The sequence below is a fragment of the Thunnus albacares genome, chromosome 22, assembly GCF_914725855.1.
Source record: "Thunnus albacares chromosome 22, fThuAlb1.1, whole genome shotgun sequence".
NCBI lineage: Eukaryota > Metazoa > Chordata > Actinopteri > Scombriformes > Scombridae > Thunnus > Thunnus albacares.
Window position 1 is genome coordinate 6,991,552 of NC_058127.1, and position 19,609 is coordinate 7,011,160.

General features: G+C 40.4%; 1 protein-coding gene across 4 annotated transcripts in view; it reads left to right on the top strand.

Moving 5' to 3' along the window:
* Nucleotides 1-15,770, top strand: part of col4a5 (collagen, type IV, alpha 5 (Alport syndrome)) — a 56,397-nt gene extending 40,627 nt beyond the window's left edge. Inside the window, exons 30-52 of one of the 4 annotated variants that reach the window (XM_044341336.1) lie at nucleotides 152-160; nucleotides 521-688; nucleotides 1,729-1,818; nucleotides 2,348-2,494; nucleotides 2,658-2,756; nucleotides 2,868-2,957; nucleotides 3,279-3,418; nucleotides 3,501-3,627; nucleotides 3,894-4,073; nucleotides 4,186-4,236; nucleotides 4,332-4,517; nucleotides 6,792-6,800; nucleotides 8,649-8,657; nucleotides 9,933-10,066; nucleotides 10,201-10,273; nucleotides 10,376-10,447; nucleotides 10,551-10,679; nucleotides 11,201-11,299; nucleotides 11,563-11,775; nucleotides 11,879-12,056; nucleotides 12,155-12,269; nucleotides 12,471-12,643; nucleotides 13,752-15,770. In XM_044341336.1, coding sequence (XP_044197271.1) covers nucleotides 152-160; nucleotides 521-688; nucleotides 1,729-1,818; nucleotides 2,348-2,494; nucleotides 2,658-2,756; nucleotides 2,868-2,957; nucleotides 3,279-3,418; nucleotides 3,501-3,627; nucleotides 3,894-4,073; nucleotides 4,186-4,236; nucleotides 4,332-4,517; nucleotides 6,792-6,800; nucleotides 8,649-8,657; nucleotides 9,933-10,066; nucleotides 10,201-10,273; nucleotides 10,376-10,447; nucleotides 10,551-10,679; nucleotides 11,201-11,299; nucleotides 11,563-11,775; nucleotides 11,879-12,056; nucleotides 12,155-12,269; nucleotides 12,471-12,643; nucleotides 13,752-13,833 — 2,573 coding nt within the window. In that variant the 3' untranslated portion in view covers nucleotides 13,834-15,770. The remainder of the gene's footprint in view (nucleotides 1-151; nucleotides 161-520; nucleotides 689-1,728; nucleotides 1,819-2,347; nucleotides 2,495-2,657; nucleotides 2,757-2,867; nucleotides 2,958-3,278; nucleotides 3,419-3,500; nucleotides 3,628-3,893; nucleotides 4,074-4,185; nucleotides 4,237-4,331; nucleotides 4,518-6,791; nucleotides 6,801-8,648; nucleotides 8,658-9,932; nucleotides 10,067-10,200; nucleotides 10,274-10,375; nucleotides 10,448-10,550; nucleotides 10,680-11,200; nucleotides 11,300-11,562; nucleotides 11,776-11,878; nucleotides 12,057-12,154; nucleotides 12,270-12,470; nucleotides 12,644-13,751) is intronic. The other 3 variants (XM_044341337.1, XM_044341338.1, XM_044341339.1) reach the window with 3 other exon arrangements.
* The last annotated feature ends 3,839 nt before the right edge of the window (nucleotides 15,771-19,609 follow it).

Consider the following 19,609-nt stretch of genomic DNA (forward strand, 5'->3'; position numbering starts at 1 on the left):
AGTGTTCGAAAACCGACTTCATATAGGACGTCTTGATGCATTTAATGCATTATACTTTGTTCTCCTCATTTCATCTTCGGCTTAATCCATTGCTCCGTCCTCTGCGCTTTGACACACGCTCCTCCATTACCTGCGACCCCCTGATGCCAAGGCGAGAAAGGTATTGTAACTCAATACTGGTGCAGGCTCATGGCCATTTAATGGTGACACATGTCGCAAGATGTTTTAAAATACACATTAAAGGTATTAATTAAGAGATGATTTGCTGCTTTGTCTTTTCCAAACACACAATTACTTGCATCATGACTGAATTGGGCATATGCCTGAAGATAAAGAAGAAAACAGTCAGATTTTACATCTAATTTTGATGTGGCTCTCATCACTCAGGGAATAAAACCCAGACAGCATTTGGTAAAAATAAAAATGAAAACTTGTCTTGGAATGATTCATATCCTGTGAATCTAGAGTTTGAAGACATTCCCATATCAAGAGACTGAAATTGTTTTTATCATCATTACAGGATTCCCAGGAGGAAATGGAGAGAAGGGAGACCCCGGCGCTCCAGGTCTAGATGTCCCAGGATTACCAGGAGACAGAGGAAGTCCCGGTTTCCCAGGTTCCCCAGGACCAGTGGGTGCCCCAGGACCCCCTGGAGGATCTGGACGGGATGGCCTGCCTGGACTACCAGGTAAACTGTAACATCATTAAACCACACAGTGGCAACTGAGAATTTAACTGTATGCGACAGGCTAGCTGGTTAGCTGACTAGATGACTAAATAAAAGACTGGCTAATTGATTAAATCAAGTCGTTAACAGATAGCAATGATGAAGATGAAGTCCTTTCCCCTTTAAATTAGCCTCTGTTCCATAGCCTTGGCCAGAAAATGCTCTTTATAAGTTTTCTACAACATATCCGATCTCAAGAGTACTATCGAAAGCCTCATGGGAGCTGTAGTAGTTATATGCTTACAAAAGAATCAGTATTTATCTTTGCAAAAATGAATAGGTGTTCAATGTTTACTATCCAGTACAGCTGTAGGATCTAGATGCGTATTTAGTTTAGAATATGGACAGAAAAACTGAAAAACTGAAATGTAATTGTTCAGATTTTCAGGAAGATGATGATGAAACTAACTACCTAGGTAGCTGGTTAGCTGACTGTCTTTCTATGTGACAGACTAGCTGTCTGGTTTTCTAGCTAACTTACTGACTAAATATTTAGTTTATTGATTTTTCTGTGCAGTTAGTTAGCTGGTTGGCTAACTAGCTAGATGGCAACTAAGATGGCTATTTAACTAATGAGGGAATCTGTAGGCATCAGCCAAATCTGAGCCCAAACTGGTGTCTCAGTAACCAGAATGACTGATACAAGACCTGGAGCGATGAGCACCGCCATGTTTCTACAGTAGTCCTCAACAAACACAAACCAAACACTGGCTCTAGAGAGGGCATTTTTTGTGAGTTTTGCATGCTTGCAAGGGAGGGGTTGAGGGGAGGGGTATTCAGTTGGTTGCAATTGGCAAACTCACCACTAGGTATCACTAAATCCTATACACTGGTCCTTTAAGGCTAGTTAACTATCTGATTGAGTGCTTAGCTTACCGTCTCTTAACATATGACTGAGTGACTATGAGCTACTAGCCTGCTGACTATAGCTGTCTGAATGATTGAGGGATTATTGATTACCTATTTAATTGAATATTTTTGTTATTTCTGACTGGCTGCAGGTGCCAAAGGAGACATGGGTCCCATGGGACCTCCAGGACCTGGTGGAGGACCTGGTGGCCCTGGAGGACCAGGTGCTCCAGGACTTAAAGGTATTCAACATACTTGCTAACTCACTCATAACTCTTACAAACAACCTTAGAAAGGCATATATCATACACAGTAGGTTCCAAGTTATGTTTCCCACTTTGTGTCATTTTTAATACAAGAAAATTGTATGTTAAATTAAAATATGCTTAAACAAGTTTTACTGTGAATATTTAGCATGTGTAAACACTGGTTTAAAGTACCCCTTTAGAGTTTCTAAGTCGTGAGAAACCTTAAAGAAAATTATTTTTTCCTCTATGAGTCAACTACATCTAAAATGGAAAAAAGCATAAATACAATGTAAAAATAGGAAGGAAGGAATAATTCATGATATTTTCATATAAATAAATGTCTATTTAGTTACTTCTGTTGTTTGACATGACAAAACAGAATTTCAAGAGCAGTTCATGAAAGCTTTTACTAATAATTTACTCACAGGAAGTACTGTACAGTGTAGAAAGACCACTGCAACAAGCACTTACATCAAAGATATCACCTAAACATAAATACATATTCTCACGTTCTTCTCCCCAGGTGAACCTGGATTCCCAGGTAGAGATGGCTCACCCGGTGGTCCCGGTGCTAAAGGAGAAAGGGGTGACGCTGGTGTCCAGGGACCTCCAGGACCCACCCAGCCGGTAGTGGCCGTAAAGGGAGCCAAAGGAGACTCAGGACTACCAGGTACAGCTAAAAAACGCATTCACTGCCCCTCAACAAATAATTGCAATGATGTCTTCAGTCTTCAGATCTTATTTTTCTCAGTGAATATGAGAAATTCTGCAAGAGTAATGATTACCCCTCACCGTATTATTAAAAATCAATTTTTTGTGTGTCTGTTTTACAGGTGCACCAGGTCTTCCAGGTCAGAAAGGCATTGCTGGTGTATCCGGTGACCCTGGACTGCCAGGATCAGATGGACGTCCTGGACTTCCTGGACCATCAGGTATGGGTTTACCCCCCCCCCCCCCCCCCCCCACAATACACACACATGCATACATACTGTATACACACTCATACAAACAGATCTCCAACAAGTTGTTTCTGTTGTGCGCAGGTCCTAAGGGAGATTCTGGCATCCCAGGAGGCCCAGGTGGTCCTGGGGCTCCAGGACAGAAAGGCGCTATGGGAGAGATAGGATTTCCAGGTGGGTTTGAACATCTCAAAGCTCTTTATAAAGTCTTTATTTACAATTTCTTCCAAAACTAGGATTAAGTGCCAACATTCATTATGCTATTCAAGGTTTTTTTTTTTTTTTCGAAAATATTGTAATTCTGGTGATGATTAGTGATAAACACCACTTGAGAAGTTATTTAAGGATGATTTTACACGTATCTGACTAATGATACCAAAATGATAACATAGGTCTTGATGTTAGTTATGATGTATGCCTTTTAGTCATACTAATCAAATTGATTTTTATGCCATAAATGCTCCTTTTGTACAAACCTTTCCTTTGCTATTACAGGACCGTCTGGGCAGAAGGGTTTATCGGGTCAGCCAGGTCGGCCAGGATCCCCAGGATTGCCAGGAGCACCTGGTTTCCCTGGAGCCAAAGGTGATCCAGGTTCTGCTGGAGTCGGACCACCTGGACCACCAGGAATCAAGGTAGATGATTCAACCACAGAAATTTCCAGGAAAACTTCAAAGTGCAAATTGAAAGCCACACTTTATTTTATGTGTCGCGCAGGGTGAGCCAGGCCAGCCAGGGTTCCCAGGAGGTCCAGGACTGAAAGGAGGTCCAGGATCACCCGGTCTCCCAGGTTTACCAGGAGGACCAGGTTCCAAAGGCGACCCCGGTCTCCCAGGATTCCAAGGTACAATGGTTTTAGGAGTATATATTTGTTTCTGTTAAAGTAGCGTTACTTAGCTTTTCTTTCTTGTTCTCTTAGTTTTCAAAGAAACATTTGCCATATTACATGTGTCTGACAGCACTGAAAGTTTAGCATGACTTCAAAGCACCAAATATCAGATGCTAAAAATGTTTCCCTTAGTTAAATCAAGCTGCATTTCATAGTGTTGGTAATGGGTTGCTACACTTACTGATTTTTTTGTATGTCTGCTCTGTTTTCCCTCCTGTCAGGTTCTCCCGGTATCCCCGGTGCTAAGGGTCTCGATGGTGGGCCCGGTGCCCCAGGTCTCACTGGAGCTCCTGGTAGACCAGGAGAACCTGGCCGACCAGGAGGACCAGGGTTCCCAGGAGAGAAAGGTCAGGCAGGTCGGGATGGGATCCCAGGACCGGCTGGAGTCAAAGGAGAGCCAGGTAATCTTGTTCGGAAGTATTCATTTTACTGTATGTTCAAAATTTGAAACCACTGTTTGAATATTATTTTAGTATATTAAGTTTTGTACAATTTTATTCATTTTGATTCCAGGGCTTCCTGGTTATGGCGGTCCAGGTCCTGCTGGGCTTCCAGGATTGCCAGGTTAGTTGCCAACCATTACACAAACATACTACCGTTTTAATTTTTTCTCCACACTTATGTAACTATCTCTATATTCACTCTTACTTTCTGTTAAGGTGCTAAGGGAGACCCAGGTCTTCCTGGCCCATCTGGAAGCCCTGGTTTCCCCGGTGCAAAAGGAGACACTGGCTTCCCTGGCCTGCCAGGTAATGCAGGCAGCATTGGCCCTCCTGGGCCTCCAGGACTGGCACTGCAAGGCCCCAAAGGAATCCAAGGACCCCCAGGACCACCTGGAAGAGCAGGTAAGGAAATAGATATAGTAATTGTCACCACAAGTACTGCCAGAAGTTGCTGCCTGGTTTTCTGAGACTCAATTAGACCTAGGTCGAGTGCTGGTTTGTCTTACACCACCTAGAATAACAGAGACTTGGGGTTTATTGTAGATGACATTTCCAATGACATGATTATGGTCAGACAATCACATGAAAGTATTTAAAGCTTCCTTTAAAACATTTTCTGAATTGTTCCAATGCAATAAATCCCACTTATCTGGTATAACAAATAGGATAAAGGACAATACTGATACTTTTACATGTTTTAAAGTATTAACTACAAATCATTTAAACTTAACATTACCATCAACCTTTTTCACCCTGCCACTATCCACTACAATGAACATTTAGATGCCTCTATTCTCTTATGTTTTGTTTTTCTTTGTTGGTGCTTAAATCCACCAACAAGGTGCTGATTTCAAGCTAGCCAAGAAACGGCGCTGCATTTTGAAGAGGCAAATCTGGAAGACTAACAATACACATATATGGATAATTTGGTTGTTTCAAAGGGTTGTTGTGCACCGATTGACTCTTAAATCTTGGATGTTGGAGTTTCTAACAACAAATAAAGGGAGCTGGCTGAGATGGGTTACCTATTGCAAGCAAGTTACAACCCTCGAAAGTTGATTTTCATTATGAGCTAGGATGAACCGAAACTAGTGGCTGCCTGGAAGATGCATATGAAATCAATGTATGGTATGTTTTGGAAAATGCAGTTTGTAGTTAATGGTCTAAAACATACAAAACCTCCAGCATGTTTTTTTTGTGTATAGATGCAGACTAAAGAGACAATACTGCTGAATTATATTGTGAATTGAGTTTATTCAGTAACCAAGCAGCAAATGGCAGCAAACCAACTACACCTTAAATGTGAATGCTTTCATCTCCGTGATTGATTTGCATGGGACACATGTTGTTGCACCAATCACCACCACCGGTGTAAGAGTCACGTCACTGTTTGAGCACCAACACACCTGTCCAGTCAATTTGTCAAGAACACTGATTAAAGTCTCTGCTGCCGTGCACTTTCCTCCACAACCCAACCCCTTCTCACCAGGAGACATCCGAGTGCTCATCACACACAACTCACCCCAAAAAAGCATGGGTTAATGTTACTTTGTCTTTTTTTTTCTTTCACCCACCAATCCATTGGTCCTCATGTCTCTTCACTCCCTTGCCCTCTTCTCCAGATCCCAAAATGGGAGGACACTGTAATCTATCCATCTCTCCACAGCCCTGAAGTACTGTGTATGTGTTTGTCTACTCGTCTGGCCATTGTAAGCGGCGTGTGTCCAGTGTTTGTGGTTGTGTTGGATCATTTTGAGGCAATATTGGTGTTAAGCAGCGAAGCCCGCGACCAACCTCCAAAAAAACTCTCAACTGCATTTTATTAAGTCAGTTCAAAATTGATGAATATCAGTTTAAATTCTTGGTAGTACCATCTCAGAATGGATAAAGAACAGAAACAAGGCAACGTTCATTTTCTTGACCAACATGTACACGACAATAAACCATAAACCCAGAGGCAAGTTGAGTGTTGGGGTTTGCATCTGGCTTTGCTGTCCTGAGTGTTTTGTCCCACCAATCAGTCATCTGCATGGGCACTGTCTGTCCAAACGCACACATAAACATACACCTCGAGAACAAGCCTAACACAGTGCTGGAACAAGTGGCCACCCTGAGGCGAACCCCAGAATTAACAATACTGTTGTAAAATGCACTACTTCAAATTTTATAGGAAGCAATGCACTGAGAATTATGAAATCACCCTGGGCAATGTTTCTGAGAGAAAAAGAATGAGCAGTAATATATACATATGATGTTAAATGAAAATTCAGTGGGTAATTTCCCATGACATGTGAGTAAATTTACTCAACGTTCACATTACTGCAACTTTGCAGCATTCATGTATTAACGCATAAAATTGTTGGAGGCTGCTCGATGTGCAGATTTTCTCCTTTTTGGGAATTCACAGAAAATCAGACATAATTTAAACACACTACAAGCCTCAACAGTAAGATCTAGTGTCCTATTTGTTCATAATATTCACCTTATTGTGTTTTTTTTATAAGTAATTGTCAGTGTTGACCACACACCAGCACTGTACCAGGCTAGAAAACATTCCCTGCGAGTGTTTTTCGTTTTTGCTATGACATTTTACCTCTGTTTCCTGTGGCTTGGCCCCACCCACTGTGGTGTGGCCCCGCCCCCTCTCATGATGACACGCGCTCCCGGCCACCGCAGGTCCCCAAGGTCAGATCAACGGCGTCCAGACTTTTACTGCACGTTCCTTACAGCTACTTTGTTGTACCATATTGACTGACTTTAACCCCACTCTGTGATCTACCGGGAAAAATTTCACCTGAAAACTGTTGGGAAATCTCTGTATTTTCTCATTTCTGACCCTTTACTCCTTTCTAACGATTATCTTCTTTCACTTTCCATGCACACTGATGGTAGTATAATGCACCTTTAACAAGTAAGCACCTTTTAAATATATTTTTTTGGTTATTAATGAAAAAATACCACACCTGATATTTTAAAAATTACAGTAGTAGTCTGGCACAGTTAGCATGTTATCTGGATCACATGTAGTACCTTTAAATCTAACATTCATAATGTGTTATGCATATAGCATCCAACAGTTTGTGCACAAAATCACACCATATAACTAACTCACCTGGAACAGTAAATCATTGTTTTTTAGTATGTGTCACATCCCGTAATTCAAGTTGTGTCAAATGTACTGAGATGTAGTTTTGTTATATGAGTATATTATAGTTTAAACATACCGAAGCTTGAAGATTCATTCCGTAATTTTGTTGTAGTTTCCAGCAGCACCTTCTAAATCCCCAAATTTTTACCCAACTCACTGTTAAAAGCAGGGTCACATGGACGTAAAAAAAAAAAAAAATATTGCTGTGGAAATTCATGCACATGGATTGCATGCTCACCCAAGTGCAAAGAAATAATTCTCTGAGCACAGAAATGGAAAAACAAGCAGTTTAACATCTACAGTTTAAAATTCAAAAAGCAAAAATTCAATAGATTGAATACCAAATTACATTACTTTAATGCCCATATTAGTAGAGTTGTTGCCAGAAGACCACCTAAGATGATGTCTTCAACTGGCTTGCTTTGTTCCATTAACAGTCCAATATCCAGAGAAATTCAGTTTACCCTCATATATGACACATAAAATCTTCAAATTCTCACATTTGAGAAGCTGCAACAAACAAATGTTGTAGCATTTTTCCTTAAAAAAAACCAAACAACTAAAATAATTATTCAATCGTCAAAATAGTTGCTGATTAATTTTAATCGACTATTTGCTTAATTGACTAGTCATTGCAGCTCTACTATAGATTGTTGCTGTTTATTGTCATCACTGTATTCCTGATTTATATGTTTAATGCCTGGCTGCAGACCAGTTTTCCTTTGGGATAATAATTAAGTTGAAGTTGAAGTCCAATTACTATTTTGAGTTCTCGAATTGCTTCATTTGTGTGCATGAATTAACAGAACATAATGTTTAACAATATTGCTGACATTAATAAATGTTAGCACAGCATTGTTTAACAGGCTAAATCTGAAGAATATCCACATATCATACAGCTCGTTTAGGTTGAACAGCATAAAAATCAAGACATTTTAAGAGCACAAACTAGTTTATTACACTTAACGGCCTCCATAACTAGTCGACAACCATTTGCTTGTGTTATTAATCCGCATGCTTCGTACTTCATCAGGATTTTTCCGACCATGTGACCTCCAGGGTGCTAGGAGCTACATCAAAATCGGAGATTTAACTTTAATGGTCTCACACTTGTATATAAACAAGCAGCTCATTTTTAAGGATAACTACATCTGTAAATAGTCTGCATTCATGCAAACATACCAGGTCCTCACCAGTAGATTAATATAAATCATTTAGAAACTAAAACAACAGACTCTTCAGGTTACTCAAGGAAAATATCTTTGTTGTTGCTTAGTCTGACTGTATTTCTGTACTGATGCTTGCTTCTGTCTAAACCTCCTCTTCTTTTTTGCCCTGTGCCGTCAACTCGGCTCCGCTTTACCTGGGAATTCTGGGAACCCTAGGTCCTCCAGGTTAGACTCAAGTGGTTTGATGGTTTTTATACATGCTGTGGTACATGAAGGGCCACGTTTAAAGCAAGTTCAAATGTGTTTCATGCAGGGTTGGGTTCGCTTCACTTCAAATGCTCTTAGGTTAAAATGTAAAGGTGTCCGAGATGATGTTTTAGATGTGACTAACTAATGGATAAAGACTTTGCTTTACTGAATTTCAGAAACGTCAATTTTACTACCTTTTAATGCTTTGAAGATGAATTTATCTCAACCCTTCATTGTGTTGTCTTGTTGGTATGTTGGTCTATTTTTAATAACAACATATCATGGAGAGTGTGAGAGTGTGTGAAAAGTAAGAATCAGTTCATGTGTCAACTATTAAAACCTTCTGCTTTGACCAACTCTTTACCCCACAGGACAGGTTGGACGTCTCCCTCAGAACTGCTCACAATCACATTTATTAGGGAAAACCTGAACATATACACACATACATCCACTGTGTTACTGTACAGGATCATCTTTACATGAAGAGTTCGATGTCATCTAACCATTTTGAGGAACAAAACTGTGTGCATAGTCTTTTCCTCCTCTTCCTAAACTCGTCTACTTTTTTGTTCTGGCAGAGAAAAAGTTTCATGGAGGTGAAGCTGCTTTTTTAGAAAAGCAGTTAAAGCTCAATACAACAAGTAGTTCTATACTGTCAAAACTGAGAAACTTCAGCTCTCATTCTGCGAAACAGTGACTCAAATTAATCTTTACATGTAAAGTTACTTGTTATGTAAATTAAGGGCTCTAACGTTACTTGCTGTATGTTCCCTGGTAAGATTATCTTGGATACTGATGTAAAATACATCAATGAGACTCTACAGTTTTGTATCATAAAGGTTTCCAAGAATTAATTCTACTATCTAGAGTCACGTTTTTTAAACTAAAGATGTTAATATGCTTATTCGAGTTATTCCTTTTAGTTTGTTTATTTCATCTGTCTGTTCTGTGTGGCTGCACTGTAGAAAGCAAGGTTTGGGTCAGTTCAGTTTCCATTTATTCAGTTCATGAGACACTATTACAAAAAAGGATGATGTTTAAGGTATTTAAGATGAGCAGAGAATTTCAAACACTTGATGGCTGTAAAAGTAGGATTTCCACCCTTGTAAAGAACATTTTTTTGATAAAATCCACTGTTTGAATTGATAAATGGAAACCAAACTGTTCTGAACTCTGAAGAATATAAAGATCAGAAACTTGTATATACAACATAATCATACCGTACCTGACCTCTGATGTCTGTCTATGAAGGTGCACCCGGCCCAGAGGGTCCTCGTGGACCCCAAGGAATAGGCGGCATCAAGGGAGAGAAGGGTCTTGCTGGCTCGCCCGGGCAGCCTGGCTTTCCTGGACAGAAGGGAGATCCTGGTTCTCCAGGATTCTCGGTAAGAGCAAACTAGGGTGTATTTTGATGGTATCAAACTTAGTAGGTTTTCTGGAATATTCAAATTATGACAATGATGTCTAAATTAAGTGCTCACCAGCTGAGATGTAACTGTCTGGACCTCTTTCTCATCAGGGTCCCTCTGGTATTCCTGGTGGCCCTGGTGCGAAGGGAGACATCGGTCTGCCTGGCGTTCCTGGATTCCCTGGTTAGCTCACAATAACAGCATTTCCTGATTCTTCTTCCTGTTCAAAAACATATTTATGATCTGGCAAGGCCTAAAGATTTGTCCTGTTTGTATCTTTGCCAGGACCAAAGGGAGACCCAGGAATTCCAGGTTCTAGCGGCCTTCCCGGAGATCCTGGAGATATCGGACTTCCTGGTGGGTGAACACATTTACCTTGTTAGCTTCATTTTAGGTATTGGACTACAAAGACGTTATTTCAAACCAATGATTATTTTCCTCTGTAACTTTTGACCCACAGGACCTCCTGGTGACCCCGGTGTATCTCCGGCCCCCATCGTAGTGAAGGGAGAGCGAGGACCCCCTGGCCCTGTGGGCCAGCCTGGTGGTCCGGGACTACCTGGCTCCCCTGGACGTGATGGACTCCCAGGTGGGTGCTTTTGTACTCTTGGATGTCTTGGGCGAGTTGCATAAGTTTCAGTTACTGATTATAGTGAAGTTATTATTGTAATAAATGACAAGTTATATTTATTGCTCGAAAGACAGATATTTTTACATCTCACATTTATTTTTTAAATAATGTTTTCAGCAATGTTTTTAGTCTTTAAAGTATGTTTTAAATGTATTGATATATCAGTAATTATTGACAAAATAATCTCATTCATAATAATCCCTTTGAAATTTTTTGTATCAGCACATCTGTATAAGTACAAGGAACAAGGTTCAGCTTTATTACCCCTAACCGTAAAACAAGCCTCTCAATGCTACATACATAGAAACTGTATACATAAAAAATTTAAGTAGAAATTAGAATTTGTGATGACTTTTTTTGTAAATCAAACTTGTAAAGAAAAACAGATTTGATCTGTTTCTAAACTCAAAGTGATCGGTCATTGTTTGCTAACCCTAACCCATCTAACGAAGAGTGCTCTTCTCTGTCTCTGCTCTCAGGTCAGTCTGGTGACCCCGGGGATTCTGGTCCGGAGGGTCCCCCTGGATTCAGTGGCCCGCCAGGCAGGAAGGGAGACAATGGACCCGCCGGTCAGCCTGGTGAGTGCTGAGACTGGCATCCCTGGGTGTTTTCACCAATAAGACAAAAAACACTGACAGTCCTGCTTTTGTTGCCACCTAGAGGCTGAAATTTTATTTTTGTCTAAATTTGGCATAATAATTCATTTTGATAGATGCAAGTATTCAAGCAAAACTAGAAGCATAATAAGAACCAAATTATTCAACAGTATTTTGCCCAAATTGAACAATGTCAGTGGCTTTCCATTTCTAATACACCAACTATGCTTGTCTGCTGATCCCAGGTACACCTGGCTACCCTGGTCCCCCTGGTTCAGATGGTCCACAGGGTCCTCCCGGTCCTCCAGGATCAGTTTCGGCAGCCCACGGCTTCCTCATCACCCGACACAGCCAGGGTGCGGAAGTGCCACCCTGTCCCGATGGAACTGGCATTGTCTATGACGGATACTCGCTGCTGTATGTGCAGGGTAACGAGAGGGCGCACGGACAGGACCTTGGTACGAAGGATTTTTGTTTCTTCATTAAACCTGAAAACTTTTTTTTTTACACCCGTATTTTATTAAATATTTGACGTTCTGCTTCGTCGGTCCTTTCTTCCAGGCACGGCCGGCAGCTGTCTGCGCAGGTTCAGCACCATGCCCTTCATGTTCTGCAATATCAACAACGTCTGCAACTTCGCCTCCCGCAACGACTACTCCTACTGGCTGTCCACACCCCAGCCCATGCCCATGTCCATGGCCCCCATCACTGGAGAGAGCATCAAGCCTTACATCAGCAGGTAGGGATGGACGGACAGGTGACGTGAAGGAGAGGAGTAATGGAATAGAATGAAGGAAGATGTGTGGTGTTTAATTTGACATTTCTGTGTGTGTCTAGGTGTGCAGTGTGTGAAGCTCCAGCCATGGTGATTGCAGTCCACAGTCAAACCATCCAGATTCCCAGTTGCCCTGCGCGTTGGGTGACTCTGTGGATAGGATACTCCTTCATGATGGTAAGACATGACACATACTACATGCTTAATCTCAATTTTTACCATAACCTTGGCCTAAATCTAATCTTTACTTTAATTTGAGATGTTTCTGAATGGATCTACCACCACGCCATAACTAGCTTTCCAGGCATCTGTCAATCTATATTTAAACACATTTATGTACTTATCTCATCTATAACCCATCTTCCTCCTCCTCCCCAGCATACCAGCGCAGGTGCAGAGGGCTCCGGCCAGGCCCTGGCCTCCCCCGGCTCCTGTCTGGAGGAGTTCCGCAGTGCTCCCTTCATAGAGTGCCACGGCAGGGGGACATGCAACTACTACGGCAACTCCTATAGCTTCTGGCTGGCCACAGTAGACGCCAATGAGATGTTCAGGTACAGATAAATGTGCCAGTCATAGACTATAATGATGGACATAGCAAGGTGTGACATCACCCGTTGGTTTTATCAGAGCCAGTTTGAAGCCCAGAGTTACTGCTTATGGTCGGCACCATCTTTTCAGTTTGGAGCCACAACCTTCCATACAAGGAGTGCGGGGTGTTGCCTTTCACGCTCTGGAAACATGCCCCACTACCTCAGACCGAAGCTAACACTAGCTTACTAGGAACATGTTAGGACCACATTAGCTAATGTTAGCTACTTTAGCTAAATTGTTCTAACAGGGCAGGTATCGTAATCAAGTAACATTAAACTTACTGAAATGTTATCACAATAATCTGACTCAGTGCGAGTCCTAGAGCCAGTGAGAGCAGAAGGTGAGCCAACTGTCAACAACAGTTATCAATCAACGCCCACACGGCAGACATCAAAGCTACTAGAAGTCTTCAAATCTTATTAACAGAGCAATAATTTCCAAAATGACCAGAAAACTTATTAGAGGGGCCATATTTGGCGATTGAGACCATAATGACTCATTGAAAAAAAGGATTAACTAAGTATTTCTAGAGAGCAGTTGACGCTTTTTGAATGGGAGTAAATCGGGGCCAGCATCTAGTGGCCGTCTTTGGTACTGCACTTTAAGGTACTTCTGCATTGGCTTCAGCTGTATATGAAAAGTGCCCTGAGATAACTTTTGTTGTGATTCGGCGCTATATAAATACAAATTTAAGTGAATTGAATTGGTGTCAGCAGAGCAGCCTAATGGGTAGAAGTTTTGGTTCAGGGGAGCCTGCAAGTATCACTACTAAAAAAATATGCAATAAGTAATCCAACTTCCTGTAATGCTGCTACTGCAAAATTTTAATGTCTTAGTAACGCTTCACTACGCATAAATATTTCTATAGTTGCAAGCTATACAGGTATTTTTTCTGGGTTTCATTCTAAAAGGAATAATTTTTTAAATGTTGGATTTCTCATTTTCAAAGAGAAAAACTAATATTTTCACTTGACATAGGATTCTTATAGTCACATGAATTGATACATCTCAGATTTATTTTTATCGTCCCAATCTTAACCTTTGACCTTCACCCTTTGCCCCTTACAGGAAGCCCCAGTCGGAGACTCTGAAGGCGGGTAACCTACGGACGCGGGTCAGCCGTTGTGTGGTCTGCATGAAGAGGACGTAACGGCACACGGCAACGAGCAAACCAACTGTTGCTGGGGACGTCTGATCGATGACAGGAGATGAATGATTTGATGACGGGGGACAAGTAGGGGGGCGGTGGTCACGGTGGCGGATAAGCTGTTAACGTGGCGACAAGGTGGAATTCCAATGGTGCATTGTCTTCCGGAAAGAAAAAAAAAAACTACATCTAAAACAATGGTGCTACTGTGCAACACAGCTTAAAAAAAAGAAAAAAACTGATCAAAATCTTACATTTAGTCTTTGGTTTTCTTAAGAAGTACCTCAAAGTGAAAGCAGAAAAATATCCACTAAATGGTGCCATGATGGATGTGTGACAACAAATTTTCATTCTTTTCCCTTCTTTCCCAAAAAGGATCACTGTTTCCTTTCTCTCTTTTTAACAAAAAAAAAAAATCACTTTTGACGTTGGTGCAACAAAAATGTGATACTGTACATCCATTTCTAGACAGAAGTGCTCTTTTTTTTTTTTGTTTTGTTTTGTTTTGTTTTTCGGCCTTATTGATGAGGAGCGGATGGTCTCCACGGTTACCAAAATCGGCACTTTGACTTCGGAAACATCCTAGATGAGAGATGCACTGACGATGAGCTTTCCTTAGTGAGACTGACTGCCTTTTTTTTTTATTTTTTTTTTTTTTATTACTAGCTCTTCATTCACACCCTCTCTCTCTCTCTCTCCCTCTCTCTCTCTATCTTTCCCTCTCTCTCTCTCTCTGTCATTTTTCTGTCGTCTTACATTTGGTGGTACTAACCCTGCTGCAGCCTGCCTGCTAACCATCAGCCTACACCTTCTTCCGCTTACTTTTTTTTTTTTTGTAAGTAATAAAATGTGTATATTGTGTAAAACACCTTTTATTTTTAGTGTATTAGGTCCTGAATCGGTACCAGCTGTTTTGTTATAAGACAATTTTTCCAGGTTCTTTTTAGCTCGCTTACTCACTCACTCACACATGCACACACATACACACACAAACACACACTCATTCATTCATTCACTTCATTGCTCACTGACACACATCGACTCAGATATTGTACAAAGTAAGGCTTTTATGAATGAAACAGTATTTTATATATAATAAATATATATATGAAAAAAGAGGATAATGAGGTATATAAACTTATTCGGCTGAGGGGAGATTGTTCGCTGTTTTCAACCACAAACTAAGGTCATGCATTTCACCAAGAAATAAAGCTAACTACCGAGCACAGACAGAGCCGTTTTCCCTAAAACATAACAGGCCTGTATGATATTAACAACGCCAATCACTTAAACCTTTTGTATTCAATTTGTAGAGTTAATAAATGTCGAACTGAATTAAAGGGGATTTGCTTCTAGATAGTCTAATGATTGGGGAATGTTAGAGATGGATTTGAATTAAACCTCGGCTCCTTCATGAGAAAACCACGGTCTTTGTTTTGTGTGTGTCTCTATTTTTTTTTTTTTTTTTTTTTTTTTTTTTTTTTTTTTTTTACATTTCCAGGTGCTGGGCTTTTGCTATAAAGAGAGGACCTGAGGTTTTGCACCCAAAATCTTCAAATCCACTTTTGCTGGCTTGAATTTGTATCCAAAATTGGTTCAAGTGTTCACACTCGACCCTGTTGAAACACAGGTTTAAAGTGTTCATTTAAATCAGGTGTGATAGTCCTTGATGTGACACTTCATTCACATCGAGTGTACGCACTCCTGGTGTACTGTAAGTCTACAACAGCTGTTTTAGGGAGGGGGGGAGAAATATTTTCCTGTGATTTTATTGTTATTTTTATTTTTTCAAAACTGCTTTTATGAATTCTAATTTTTGTCAACCTGGGGTGCGATTAAAATGTGTATTCATTGTTTTTTTTTCTTTTGTTTTGTTTTCATGTTATGTTATCCAGAAGTTGTTATAAACTTTTAAGACTGAAATAAATACTATGTCCAAAGTGTCGTCTTCTGAAAATGTATGATTACAAGGGTAGACGGGAAGCAGAGTTGCAGCATCGAGCACATTTGAACGGCTTTATTCCAACATTATTCCAATTATTCCAGCAATTTTACGGTCAGCTGTTGCCTCGATAAGAGCTGACACTGGCAGATTTTTACTGCCAGTGCCAAAATCTCGCTCCTTACAGCCAAGCTTACTCAAAAACTCAAACCCAAAATTGTGTCTTTAAATGTCTTGTTTTGTCGACCAACTGTCCAAAACCCAAAGATATTCAGTCTCTATCATGCATTTTTGCTTAAGAAATGAAGAAACTTGTATTTGATTATAAAAATAGTTGCAGATTAGTTTTCTGTTGCTCGACAAATCTATTAATTGATTAATTGTTGCGGCTCTTGCTCTTAGATGTTGTATAGAGTATGCAGTTCACCCAGAGGTCGAGCATGTCAACACGCTCTTACATGTGCAAAGACAAAAAAACCCACATATGACTTCTTTTAAAGTCAGTATTTAGCACTGTAAATATAAATTCTTATCACTTCCTCCCTCAAATGAGAACACATTAACTTTGAAATGGGGCAACTGTCTTGGGTTCCTCTTGTGGCCCTTGTGGAGAGGCATATTCCTAGATAAAGTTATGTTTAGTACAATTTTATAATAGCTGACCATCAGAAAACGTGAGGTCAGGTACAGCATAGCAGTACGGTTGTTTTCTGAGTCTCAAACACAACAACAGGTGGGAGTGGAGGAGGGGAGGGGGGTCAATCGAGGTCTATCAAACTGCAGGTTGTGGAGAGAAAAAAATAGTTCAAAAGTGTCGAACATTTGGCACTTTTTTACACACAAAACTCAGATTTCCTGTGTAAACGAAATGTAAGGGAAACAACCTTTTAATTAAGATTGATTGATGCGAAATCATTCATAATCAGGCTAATTAATGGATTAGTATTTCAGAGACAACCTCAGAAATTATTATTTTTCTAATTTTGGCTAAAATTTCCACCTTTATTGTGTGCCACACTATTTCGGTCCCTTTTCTAGAGGTGATCAGTTAACAAAAGTCACAAGGTCTCCTTGTGATCGTGTCTTGTAGAGAGGCATATTCCTAAATAAAAGTGTATTTAGTCCTATTTCAAAATAGTTGACCATAGACCTGACCAAAACCTGGAGCCAGGTACTACAGCATAGCAGTACAGTTGTTTTCTGAGTCTCAAACACAACTAGAGGGTACATATAAAATGCACAGAGGGTGGCGGATCAATAGAGGCCCCCTAGGGCCCACCAACATCTTAATTTATCCAAATAAATTACAGTTTGTGGAGAGGAAAAAAAAATAGTTCATAAGTGTCAAACTTTCCATTTTTCCCCTGTTTTTTGGGGAGTTTTTCCTTATTCGAATCAAGGGTCTAAGGATAGATGAAGTTGTATTGCTGTAAGACTGTAACAGCCCCATGAGGCAAATTTGTGATATTGGGATGTATAAATAACATTGATTTGACAAGAGATAAGAGTCTTAATCCATCATAATCCATAAATAAATAAATCATAATCAGGCTAGTTAATGGATTATTATTTCAGAGACAAAGACTATTAGTGATTTGATGATTTTTTCTAGGTACATATATTATTTATTAAAAACAAGAGACACAGTTATGGAAATTCAATGTAAAGGCTACACTTCACTACTGTTTACACCTATTTCTGTCCTTTTTCCAGACTATCAGCTCTAAAGAAACCACTTATGATTTTCATATGAGAAGATTTAATCTTCACCTTGTTTATTTCTAATAAGTTCTTCATATAAGAAAAATATACAGTTCAGCATTTTTATTATTAAAATTTGGAGTAAACCCAGGGCTTGTCTTTTTAGGCACCGTATGAGATTTTGTTGATTGTATGAAGAGTTTAAAGAAAAACCTGGAACACAGTTATTGGTGTTTGTCACCTTTTCTTAAAACTAGACCTTAAAAAGAACACTTACAGATTCAGAGAGAGCAAATCACTCATAAATAATTGAAGAAGAAATGCTTAAAAAAACAAAAAGTAAGATTTTTCAGTTTTTTAATTGTTTGAATTGGAAGTGTGAGAGGAAACCAGAGACCCCGGAGTAAACGCCTACACAGGGACTCCTCACAGCAACAACAGTATGTTGGTCCTCTCTTGTTACCGTGAGGCCTTGACCAGCTCTAAATCAGCTTTAAAGGAGTTATCAGTGCTGAGACAAACATGCAGGAGAGTGCAATTGTGGCGATAACCAAGAGTTTCACCACATCTCTCTACGTATAAAGAGAGGTTGCCTTCTTTGCAAGCCGAGCAGAGAACTGTCTGATGTTAAGAGACATGGTTTTTTGTTCTGTTTACAATACATTAACACACTTACACACACATTCTCTTACAAACAAAATACTAAAAGCACCAGCGTCCCCACACCCATCACCTAAAACCTCCTCATAAACACTAACAAATAAACAGATAAATCAATTGTAGCTCTTTTTAAGAGTATTTGCCACGTGATGTAAGAAAGTGGATGTCCAAAAATGTCTGATTAGTAGACTTGAAATCACTGAACACGTGCTGCCATCTGCTGTTTCCTCTCAGAACAGATGGAGTCTGTTGTTGTTTGGTAGTAATTTAAGTTTGGAGCATCATAAAACCATCATGTTTTTATCACATCTAGAAATATTTCAAACATAGGATTTATAATCATTTTTAAAGACACAGAGACCATCTCATATGCTTTTGTTTTCTCACACCTTGATTATTCCAACCGTTTTGTCTGAAGCACAAATCTATTCAGTTCATCCTAATGGATGAAGAAGTGCTTCAGAAATCCAAAAAAATGAAAACTGGAAGTGTGGGAGGAAACCGGAGACCCCGGAGTAAACCCACGCCTACACAGGGAGAAACTCTACACAGCCAGAAGACGGTGTGTTTGTACAGGATCGTGCTGACCTCTTATTGCTGTGAGGCTACAGTGTGAACCACTGTGCGGCCCTGTATTGACCTCTGACCGCGGATGTCGCTGCAGCCTCCTCAAAAACAGCTTTAGAGGACCAACAGCGCTAAAAAGATGATGGTGAGTGTAACTGCGGCGATGACCAAGAGTTCCACCACATCTTTCCACGTAATAAGGGAGGCTCTCTTCTTGGTGAGCCGAGCAGATAACTCCCTGATGTGAGCCTGCAGAGACTGAACGATGACTTTGTCAACAAGTGGATCCTGTAAGATTATCAGAGTCTCCAGGGTGCGCTTGCCGCAGAACTTCTTCTGCAGGTCTTTCATCACGGATTTGCACAATCTTTTAGCGCTTTTCGCGTCCGGGCAGACGCCTTTAGTGATGGTGAATCCCTCCATGGTTTGGTGCACCAGACGTTTTATACGGGCGACGCACTCCTCCTGGCTCTGGTTCTTGAAAGCGTGACACTTGTTCAGCACTCTGACCGTCAGGACGGTCACCAACAACCGGAGCGGGTCTTCACTCCTCGCCTTGGTTGTAGAGGCCGGAGGATCAGGGTTCTCTGGTTGGTCCACGACCAACGTAGAGTTATGCTGTTTTCCTAGCATTGTTTGTGGTGCATCTGATGCTGCGCTTGTTTGTTTGTCCATAGTTTACAATTCTTGTCAGTCTCTGGTGACTTTTCAGATGCTGTCAACGTTCAGTCGTCTCTGGTGTTGAGATCTGGTCCTGAAACTTTCTGTTGTGTCATAAAGGTTCTGGAGTCCAAACCAGTGTGATGTCACTTATCAAAGGCGTTCAGTTTGACTCATACACACACACAAACAAACACACACATATATTTATATATTTATATATCTTTAGAAGACACTGTAATAGTTTAC